The following is an 11487-nucleotide window of genomic DNA, read 5'->3' as shown; positions in this document are numbered from 1 at the left end:
TGGTAGAAGTTAAATTTTCAACTAACCATGCCAGGCTGGGTGTGAATCTACTAAAAACCGAAGCTGTGCCACTAGCACCATATGCAGTATGAACTCAAAGTGGGTGAGCGAGACTCCACGGAAGACCCCAGACTCTAAGACCCCAGCAGACTCGGAGAAGTACTCTACAAAGCTGGGCTTGGCAATGGTCTCTTGTAGACAACACTTAAATGTAGTCAGCTAAGGCAATCTAGATAAATTGGACTTCATCAAAACTAAAAGTTGATGAAATTAAAGGACACTGTCTGGAAAGAGGCAGTCCACAGGACAGGATAAGAGACTTTCGACCCCTGCAGCTGTGGGATTAATGCCGAGAATTCATTTCACGTGTGCATATGTGTGCATGAAAACAGACAGGAGACCTTCTGAGGGCTGTGTGACTTTCCTGGAAAAGTGTAAAGAAACATCTATTTACCTCAAACAAGCCCAGAACAGACCTAAGAAAGATTCTGCCAGTTTCAGCTTGTTGTGATTAATGAGTTCATTGGAGTCACTTATAGGGCCGTAGGGGACTCACAGACACACCCAAGGGCCAAGCCTCATTCACTGAGCTCTGATTCCATATGGTTCAGTTGGCATCAGAATTGGTACAAACTTGGGCTCAGAGTGCTACCTAGTGTTAAGTCAGGAGAGGTGACTGCTGGCTCAGGCACCAAGCCACAGACAAAGCAGATCTAGGAAGGTTAGCGCCCATGTGGACGCTGCCTTTTCTTTTGCTGAGGTTTGCTGGTCTCAGCAAACACTGACTAACTCTAGAAAGGCACGCAGAACATTTAAATAGCATCTTACTGCAAGATGGAGTTACTCTGCCGGCGCTCAGGGGACTAATCCCACTACAGAGAGGAGGAAGGGGGACAGGGCAGGGTGCAAGACATTGGGGCAAATGTGAGCAACATTCAATGATGAAAATGCCATAATGAAACCTATTGTTTTAATAGCAACTTAAAATTAATAACAAGAAATAATCCTGAATAAATAACTCAAATAACAAATAAAAGCAACCCAGTTTGAAAATTGGCAGAGGATTTCAACAGACATTTCTCCAAGAGCATGTGATGTGTTCAGCATCACTGACCACTGAGGAGATAAAAAGGGAATTGTGGACCCCTCCCACATTAGGGCAGGGGCTGTTTAATGACCCTTGTGTATTGCTGGTAAGAATATAAAATGTTATGCTCACTGTGATAAATGGAATGACTGGTCTTAAAACCACAGAATCACAGCTAGGTGGTGGTGGCGCATGCTTTTAATCCCAGCACTTGGGAGGCAGAGGCAGGCGGATCTCTGTGAGTTTGAGGCCAGCCTGGTCTACAAGAGCTAATTCCAGGACAGGCTCCAAAGCTACAGAGAAACCCTGTCTCAAAAACCACCACTACAGAGGGAACCTCCATCTGGCGACAGATGGGGAAGGTGACTGAGCCCCACATTGGAGCACTGGACTGAGCTCCCAAGGTCCTGATGAGGAGCAGAAGGAGCGAGAACATGAGGGAGAAAGTCAGGAACGAGAGGGGTGCGTTCACTCATGGAGACGGTGGGACAGAACTAATGGGAGATCACCAACTCCAGTTGGAATGGGACTGATGGATCATGCGACCAAACCCGTCTCTCTGAATGTGGCCAACAGCGGGGGCTGACTGAGAAGCAAAGGACAATGGCTCTGGGCTCTAATTCTTCTGCATGGACGGGCTCTGTGGGAGCCTTCTCAGCTTGGTCGATCACCTTCCTGGACCTGGGGGGAGTTGGGAGGACCTTGGTCTTAGCATAGAGTGGGGAACCCTGATGGCTCCTTGGCCTTGAGAGGGAGGGAGGGGAAGTATGGGTGGAGGGGAGGGGAGGGAAGGGGGAGGAGGAGGGGAGGGAGGGGGGAGGAGGAGGGAAGGAGATGGAAAATTTTTAAATATAAAAAAAAAAACCATGAGAAAAAAAAATCTTGTTTTGTCATGAAAAAAAAAATAAAGCAAAAAAACCAACACTACAGAATTACCCTTTTAAAAAAATATTTATTTACTTTTTAATGTACACTGGTGTCTTGCCTGTGTATATATCTGTGTGAGGGTGTCAGATCCCCTAGAACTGGAGATACATATAATTGTTAGTTGCCATGTGGGTGCTAGGAATTGAACCCGGGTCCTCTGGAAGGGCAGTAAGTGCTCTTAACCTCTGAGCCATCTCTCCAGCCACCAGAATCACTGTTTTATCCAACAGTTGACTACTGGGGGTTACTCACATAAGCAAATATCTTTACACATGCACTCATAGGAGCTAAATTCTTAATAATCAAAAGGTGGAAAGCCACGCATCTGTCCAGTGATGTATGAATTGATAAGTAGATACACATAAATGGAGCATTACTTAGCCTTAAAAGGGAATGTAATTCTAATCCTACAATATGGCTGAACTCTGAGAACATTACACATAGTGAAAAACCCAGATGCCAAAGTAAGCACAGTGTAACTCCACTAAATGAGATTCTAAAACAGTCGTACCCACAGAGACAGAAATCGTAACTGTGGTTACCAGGGACTGTAAATGGTTATTGTTTAATGTGTGAGGTTCAGTTTGGGATAATAAAACATTCCTGGAGATGATGACTATTCCTGTTATATGATTTTACCTAATGTCACTGAACTTGACAGTAGTTAAGATGGTAAATTCTGTTACATATTTCACAATGAAGGACATGCCATCGTGAATGTTACCAGACGATGCCCTGAGCTCCCGTGTGCTCAACACCATCAGTTCCAAGACGCCAAGAGGATGTGTCCCTTACAAACTGTGCACAGATAAAACATGCTTATCCCTTTCCTATGTGAAAGACATTTGTAAAAATAAGAGGAGGAGGTGGAGAGATGGTCCTGGCTAAGAGCACATACTGATCTTACTGTTCAGCCACCAGCATCTCTGCTGCAGCTCACAACCACCTGTGACTGCAGTTCCCGAGGGTCCTATCCCTCTGACCCCATCCTATACCACATACACATAATAAAAAAAAATAGAAAGCAATCTCACAGCCTTTCTTTTTTAATAATTATTATGTATACAATATTCTGTCTGCGTATATGCCTGCAGGCCAGAAGAGGGCACCAGCCCCCATTACAGATGGTTGTGAGCCACCATGTGGTTGCTGGGAATTGAACTCAGGACCTTTGGAAGAGCAGTCAGTGCTCTTAACCTCTGAGCCATCTCTCCAGCCCCTCTCACAGCCTTTCTATATATAAAACACACCCTACACTGGGGAAAATTTTAAATTCAAATTGCTTTTTTTCTTGACATATTGGTTGTCGTTGCTTCCTCTCTCTGAGGTTAAGTTGCCCTCCAGAGCTCAGGATGCCCTGGAACTCACCATGGGGCTCTGATTTGCCTCAAACTTGAAACAATCCCATTGCCTCCACCTCCCAAGGCTGGTGTTACAGGCGTGAGCCGCTGTGCCTGGATACAATGGATATTTTTTAAAAGATTGATTTATTTTTATTTTATGTGCATTGATGTTTTGCCTGTATGTATATCTGTGTGAGGATATCAGATCCCCAGGAACTGGAGTTAAAGACAGGTGTGAGCTGCCAAGTGGGCGCAGAGAATTGAACCTGGGTCCTCTGGAAGAGCAGGCAGTGCTCTTAAACTGCTCAACCATCTTTCTAGCCCAAAATGAGTCTTTTTAATGGAGGAAAAAGCCTGTCCACAACAACACCCAAAAACCAAGATAGGATGAGTTCTGGGCTTAGTTTACAAAATTCTAGGCATTTCTCTGACCAAACGATGTTAGTGTCTAAGATCATAGCACCGCAAAGGAGATGAGGTCTTCAGGCTGAGATAAAAGCTGCCTTCTGAGATGAGCCCATTACAGACACCAGGAAGAACTCAGCAGCCTCAGCTCCGACCTGTGCTGCGAAAATTACAAACGTCAGAGGTCATAGTCAACTCTGGTGTTGAAAACCACCACTCTCATGGCCTCAATTCAGTCCATCAGGGACCAGAACAGGGCATTCTGGGATAAGGCTTCTTGGCAACCCTCCTTACTAGTTCAGTGAGAAAACCCACAGCTTCCAGTCCCAGCATGTGTTACATTGTTCGTGTCCCTAAAGACTGTGACTTAATCACGAGCCCCTGTGCCTATGTGTGCTTGTCACCATGGTTGTTTCAGATGTGACAGTTTCCAAGAGTCTGAAGTCAGAGGTGCTTTCTATACAAAGGGAAATGGAGGCTCAGAGGCCAAGCTTTTGCACCTAGACAATAGTAGAGCAAGAATTTAAGCCCAGATGTGTCCAAACCCATGCTTTTCTGCCTATCTTTTTTAAGAGTGGGGTGTGCAGAGATCACCAGACACTATTATGGGGTCAGTTCTACTCCTTGCGTGGCTGGGTGTGTTGCCAGCCTCCAGGCCCATGTTCCCTATTGCATGTGGCCTTCAGCAGGTCCTTGGGGACGCTGACCAGAGCAGCTTTGTCTCCAGGATTCTCCCATCCTTGCGTTTGCTATTTCTACCATGTTTGGGATCTGCTGCTGTCTTTGTTATCAGCGACTTGCCCTGGGCTGGGCACTCACCCAGCCCTTTGTAATTGTGAATATTTTAGAACAGTCATTAAGCTTGTTAGAACTTGAGGCAGCAGGAAGACAGAGGTGTGCACTTGGAAGACTAGCATGGGGATGCTGACCCACTGTGCACAGCATGGGGATGCTGACCCACTATGCACAGGTGCTGTAGGGTAGCTGCTGTGGATGCGGATGTCTGAGGTAAGGTCACCTCAAGCAGAAGCTGCAGGTTTGTACGTGCAGATAAGAGGGTAGGTGGGCATGTATATGCAGAAAACCCAGTGTACAAGTACAATCTTACTTTTCACAGGTCACAGAGATCACTGAAGGCACGCCCAGTGAAGGGCACTATTGCGGTCACCTTACAAAGGCGGAAAGCAAACCGTATGGTGAGAGAAGGTAACACCTTAATTCTCCTTTTCTTAGCCATAAGCCTTGGTAAGAAGTCCTATCCAAGGCAGCCTGTTTAGGGGAGAGGAAGCAACACGGTACAAGGTGTGGAGATCCAGCAAATCTCTCCAACACTGATAGGACCATCAAAATAAGCCAAAATCCTGAGCAATGTCTGCAGAAAGGAAAGAGATGAAAATGTGTTTAGTGAAAGGAGTACTGAGTTATAAAACACCTCACCAGCTGGGCAGTGGTGGCCCACTTCCTTAATCCCAGCACTTGGGAGGCAGAGGCAGGCAGATTTCTGAGCTGGAGGCCAGCTTGGTCTATAGTGAGATTCAGGACATCCAGGACTGCTACACAGAGAAACCCTATTTCAAAAACAAACAAACAAAACACCTTACTTCACCGTTGGCTACTGAATGAGAAAAGAAAGAAAGGAAGAAAGAAAGAAAGAAAGAAAGAGGCCATGACTGCTCCTAGGTACAGTGGAGGAGAAAGTTTATTGTGGATAAAAGAGAGAGCAGAGCATAGGGCGAGGCAGGGACAGCTGGGAGAATCCAGAGAGAACATGACTCCCCACAGCTGGGCAGGAGAAGGGAGGGGGAGAGCCAGACCAGGAGGCCAGCAGCATAAAGCGTAGACTAAGAGACAAGAAGGCTGGGTAACATAAGTGAATGGATCCTAAGGAGAGGGCAGCCCAGCGTTTGGTAGGGGGTGAGGTATGCCAGCCCCACCCCCACCCCCCCGTAACACGTAAGGACTGAGAGATGCTGGCATCCAGGGCCACTTTGATAGGATTACAAGGCACCTCAGTTAGCTATTTGTCTCAGGTGTGAGACCTATGAGCTACCTGGATGCAAGCTAGAGTCTGAGAGGAGGGAACCTCAATGGAGAAAATGCCTAAGATCAGGTTGTAGGCAAGTACATACAGATGGAGAGCCATCCCAGAAGGTTTGGACTGTCCTGGTCACTACAGGTCCTTCTGTCTTAGGGTTATCATAGCTCTGATCAAACACGATACCAAAAGCAGCTTGGGGAGGAAAGGATTTATATGGCTTTCATATCCTGGACCACAGTTCACTAAGGGGAGCCAAAGCAGCAGGAGCTGATGCGGGGGGCGGGAGGGGGGGGGGGTGCGCTGCTTATTGGCCTGTTCCTCTTGGCTTGTTCACCGTACTTCCTTATAGAACCTAAGACTTCCAGCCCAGACCCAGGATCACCAGCTCAGGGGTTCCACCCACAGTGGGTTGAGCATGCCCTCATCAACCACTAATTAAGAAAATGCCCTGCAGGGCTTCAATAGCCAAATCTCAGGGAGGCATTTTCTCAGTTGAGGTTCCCTGCCTCTCAGATGACTCTAGCTGTATCGAGTTGACATAAAACATACAGAGCATTTACCAAGTTCCAGACCTATTTTCATCACCTGACCTGTAATTTTATTTATTATGTGTACAGTGTTTTGTCTGGGTGTGTGCCTGCAGGCCAGAAGAGGCCAGATCGCATTGCAGATGGCTGTGAGCCACCATGTGGTTGCTGGGAATCAAACTCATGACCTTTAGAACAGGCAGTGTTCTTAACCACTGAGCCATCTCTCCAGCCCCCTGGCCTGTAATTTTTTAGTGCATATTTTGCAGAAAGCAAATTTCATTTCTTTGGAGGAGGCAACATTAATTGGTCAGTCCAGACCGATTTCTCCAGTTTCTTTTTTCCTGTTGCGGCTATACTGAAACATAGGAGACAAGAGGCCACAGCAACTTCTAGAACCTTCTTGCCGAAGTCCAGGGCTAGTGACTGTTAAAGCACCACCAAGATACAGCACACTCCTGACCCCTGCCTGCAGGCTTTTCCCATACATCCCCCTCTGGCAGAGGCCCTGAGGCTTGTGTGCCACACAAGTCTCCCCTCACCCACCATCATTTAACAAACCAGGAGTGTCAGGGTTTGAGGTAAGTAGATAAAGTGACCCTCACATGTTCAACCAAGACTGCTTTAGAAGACTTGATGGAGAGGCAGCCCCCACCTCAGTTTAATTCAGTGGTGGTCCCACTGGCAGCTGTGACACATTAGTGAAGCTGGTACTCATCCCGTAGAAACTGAATATTTATCTTTCCAAAGCTCAAAAGATGTGGTAAGATATCGTCATTGGGTGCTGGCCATCAGCAGCAAACTATCTCACGATTCCATTCATCCATGATCAGGACAGCCATGGGCGCCACGGGCTGTGTGGCTAAGCCACGAGGTTTTGTTAGGTGAAGTGTGTATTAAATGACTCATGAATATTCTCAGCTTCTAAAAGGTTGGGCAGGCTATGACTCCGTAGTTAAGTGGAGGTTTGCTCAAGAAATCTGAGCAGGCAGTGTAGTTCCCACCTGCCTCCTCCCACTCAGCTCCTTTAGTAAGTGCTTTTTGACAAGTGCCTGTTGTGTGTCCACCGTCACAGGTCACCAACGCCTGCTGTGTGTCCACCATCACAGGTCACCAGCGCCTGCTGTGTGTCCACCATCACAGGTCACCAACGCCTGCTGTGTGTCCACCATCACAGGTCACCAGCGCCTGCTGTGTGTCCACCATCACAGGTCACCAACGCCTGCTGTGTGTCCACCATTACAGGTCACCGAGTCTCCTCCCCTAAACAGCTCTCCTGTTCCCAAATTCAACTCTCCCTCTCCCCGTGGACCTGTGACAACCACTGATGTCTTCACTTCGTTCTTCCCGGACTCTAGCGCTGCAGTCTTACGGTAAGGAGTCTCAGACCGGCCTCTTCCCCACAGTTCGCCATCTAAGAGTCTTTCCCCTTTGGAGTCTACAGCCTCACTTTCCGTTTTAACAGCTGGGGTTTTGTTTCTCTTTTTTAATGGTTTTAAATTTTTTGAGAATTTCATCTATTTTGTGTGTGTATGTGCATATGTGTGTATATATACACACACACACTTATGAATACAACCCACTGAGGTCATTTTGTGCTGCTCATGTATGCTTAGGGCTGACCTCTTGGGAGTGGCTAGTCTATCAGAGGCCTTATCCCTGGAAAAGACTTTCTCAGCAACCAATAATTGCCTGTATCTCGTCTAGGAGTGAAGTTTTTTTGAGTTCCCCCAGCATGTCGACTGGTGGTGCCATTTTTAAGGTCTTTCTTAGGCAGTCATTGTTGAGGTTACATGGGTGCAGCTTCCCTGCCACATATAGAAGACACTGTCTCGCAGCAGATGTCCCATTCTGGACCCCTGGTTCTTTCCTCCTCGTCTTCCTCCGTGTCCCCCGTGCCTTAGGTAAATGGGTTGGTTGTTGATGTATCATTTGGGGCTGTCACCAGTCGGTGGCTCTCTGGTTTTGACCACTTCATGGATTCCTGCAATGATCTCCATCAGCTGCAAGTATGAAGATAAATATTTAGAATGCGGCTAGAAATTATCCTGGTTTTGTGAGATGGCAGTAGTAGATCCTCTTCTAGGGTCCATGGCTCCTCAGCCACAGGTTGTGGGCTAAGCTGACATTGCCAGGCATCGATCCCCTGGTCAAGTCCAGCTAATGGCTGTTCCCTAGGATTCAATGCTGCTATTGTACCTTTCACGTCTCGCTGTTCTGCTCATTGTTTATATGTGCTACTGCTGGTTAGGATCATTGACTGCTTTACTCCTAAGGCCTTCAGTACTAGAGAGCTGCTCCTCAGGGAAGACTTCCAGGGCAGCTCAGCTCAACTGTAAAGTTTTAAGATTTACTGATGGGTGTGGTGAAGCACACCTTTAATCTCAGCCCTTGGGAGGCTGGGACCAGGGGATCTCTGAGTTCAAGGCCAGCCTGGTCTCCACAAGGAGACTTCATGTTTTACACTGCTTTGAAGAGGAAAGCTCGGTGGCATGGAAATGCATTCACTTTGTGTGGGGTCATGACCACTATGACTCCCCAGGACATTTTCATCACCCCCACCCCCAGCCTAACGAAGAGGGACTGGAGACATAGACTCCTTGATCTTTGTAACTGACTGATTTCATTCAGTGTTTTCAAAGCTCATCCATACTTAACCAAAATTCCATTCTTTTAATAACAGTTCAGTATCACTCAGTGTGGATATATTACATCCTATATACCATGCAAAGACATTTGGATTATTTCCAATTTGACTGCTGTAAACAGTGATTTTACAATATATAACACCAGACCCCTGCTTTTATTTTTAAATATATTTCAAGTAATATTTCTGGATCAAATTGTAATTTTTGCTTAATTTGACATGGATCATACTGCTTTCTTTGACAGATCCACCACTTTACAGTTTTACCAGCAGTGCAGGGTCCAACACTTCTTGTGCTGTGTGTTACTGTGTGTGTAGGAAGGGCAGAAAGTGGAAGAGAGAGACAGGGAGAAGGAAGACAGTCACCATCCTAACGGGGTGATGTCTCATTGGAGTTTAACCTGCATTCTCCCAAGCATCAGTGAGGTTGACCACACTGCCAGTGTTTGTTAGTCATCTATGTATCTTCTTTGGAGACCTGTTTAAGTCCCAGGCCACTTTTAATTAGACATGTGTGTGGCTTTACGTTAGTTCTGTATTCTGGATATTAAGTCCTTATTCATGAGCTGCAAGTATACCTTCCAAGTCTATGTATGGCTTTTTTGCTGTTTAAATATGATCTATTTTCATGTCATGCACAAAATTTTAATTTTTGATTAATTCCATTAGGCCTACTTTTGATCCCTGAAATTTTTGATCTGGTAACAGCTCCACAAAATCTCTGTAAAATTCATTATCCTGATGTTTTCCACCATTTTCTTCCAAGAGTTGTAGTTTTTTTAACCTATTGTTTTTAAAACCTATTTTGAGTTAATTTTAATATATGACATTATTTAAGTTCCTAACTCTAGCACTGTTTTCTGGAAGATTGTGTATCTTCCTTATTGAAAAATCTTGGTCCCTTTCTGTCGCATTAGTTTATCTTGAGGCCAGAAGCACTGTTCTGGAATCAGATGACTCGTCCTACTTTATTATTCAAGATTTGGCCACTCCTCGTCCCTTGAGATTGCACTTGAACCTTAAGGTGTATTTTCTGTCTGGATAAACCAAACCAGTACTGCAAGGTCATGTTTTGCTAGGGATTACACTGACCCTGTAGATTCCCAGCCCATCAACATGGATGTGCTCCACCATTTCTGTGGCAGTTCCCACCTCTGGTTAACCTCCCAGTACTCTACTGTTCTTGATGCTGCTGTAGAAAGAACCGCTCTGTTCACTGCTGCAGTACAGAAATGATGCTGGTTTCCTGTGTTGACCTCGTGCCCTGCTTCTATGAGTACTTTGCTGACTCAGAAAGTCTCCTGTGGAATCTTTAGTTTTCTGTGTGTTAGATCATATGATTTGTGAACAGGTAATTTTATTTTTGTCCTGTTTGACGTCAGCCGCTCCAGCCAGTCCATGTTGACTAGCAGTGGTGCAGGCAAGCATCCTCCCACCAGACAGGAAGTTCACCGTGTGTCCTCATGGTGGCCTTTATAAAGTTGACAGTTTCCCTGTACTTCTAGTTGGTTTTATTTTTAATCACAAAAGAGTGATTTTTACCAAATGGCTTTCCTGTCCTGATTGGGCAGTGGTCTGTGTCTGTCACACAAATCCTTCATGCTGGGTTCACCTGTTTATACCCTTCCAGTTCCAGCTTTCAGGTGTTTCTTCATTTTTCCTCCCTGTCCCCAGTGGCCTCTGAAAGTCTCTGGTGAGGTCATTTGTTTTTTTGTTTGTTTGTTTTAAGGAGATGTGGGGGCTTTTTATAAGTCCCTCCTCTTAGACACTGATTCTGTCCCTTATATCTTCTGTAGTTGCTGTGAGCACATTGAATGAAGTCTCTAGGAAGTTTCACGTTGCACCTTCAGTAGAGAAAGTACCAGCTTATCTTCCTTTACAATGTGTTCAGACTCTCAAATGCATGCCACAGCATATGTGTGGAGGTCAAAGGACAGCTTTCATCACGCAGTTCTCTTCTTCCATCATGTGTGTCAAACTCAGGTCGCCAGTCCTGGTGGCAATACCGCCGAGCCACTTGGCTGGTATTTGATTCTTTGAATGGACCTCATTTCTCTGTTCCTCTGAGGACATGTTACTTTTTATTTTGGGTATGCCATTATTTTAACAATATCACCCCTACCCCATCCCACCTCTGCCCCCCCATGTAGGTTTGTCATTTGACAACCCCCCCCCCACACCTTCTATTCAACTGTTTATACAGCAATCCCCCTTTATGCCCGTTTCCTCAAAACTGGCTGGGAAATCCTTTGACAGGCAGTTAGTCCCTGAGCTTAGGGGGCAGGCATGGTAGAAAGGACACAGGGTGTTAGAACAGTGGCTTCTCTGGGTGTTTGTGCCATTCTAAGTCCTCTGTGTGTGGTTGCTTTCGAATGTCTTAATGGCTCTCCTCAAAAAATCAATTCTGCATCTCCACCCATTTCTCTTGACTCTGACTGGCATTTGTGGATCCTTGCAGCTTTTACAAGCAGTGCCCACCAACTCCCAAGTGAGACAAAATCAAAAGAATCCAA

At 45.9% G+C, this 11487-nt stretch overlaps 1 protein-coding gene across 13 annotated transcripts in view; it reads left to right on the top strand.

Annotated features, from left to right (window-relative positions):
• Nrg4 (neuregulin 4) overlaps nt 1-11487 on the top strand; it is a 109179-nt gene that overhangs the window by 90890 nt on the left and 6802 nt on the right. For 6 of the 13 annotated variants that reach the window (XM_038321833.2, XM_038321832.2, XM_038321840.2 and 3 more), the window contains 2 exons: nt 4880-4968; nt 7403-7700. In XM_038321833.2, coding sequence (XP_038177761.1) covers nt 4880-4968; nt 7403-7700 — 387 coding nt within the window. The remainder of the gene's footprint in view (nt 1-4879; nt 4969-7402; nt 7701-11487) is intronic. The other 7 variants (XM_038321835.2, XM_038321834.2, XM_038321844.2 and 4 more) reach the window with 6 other exon arrangements.

The sequence above is a fragment of the Arvicola amphibius genome, chromosome 3, assembly GCF_903992535.2.
Source record: "Arvicola amphibius chromosome 3, mArvAmp1.2, whole genome shotgun sequence".
In the NCBI taxonomy this organism is placed as follows: domain Eukaryota; kingdom Metazoa; phylum Chordata; class Mammalia; order Rodentia; family Cricetidae; genus Arvicola; species Arvicola amphibius.
This window is presented reverse-complemented; position numbering and strand designations above follow the sequence as displayed.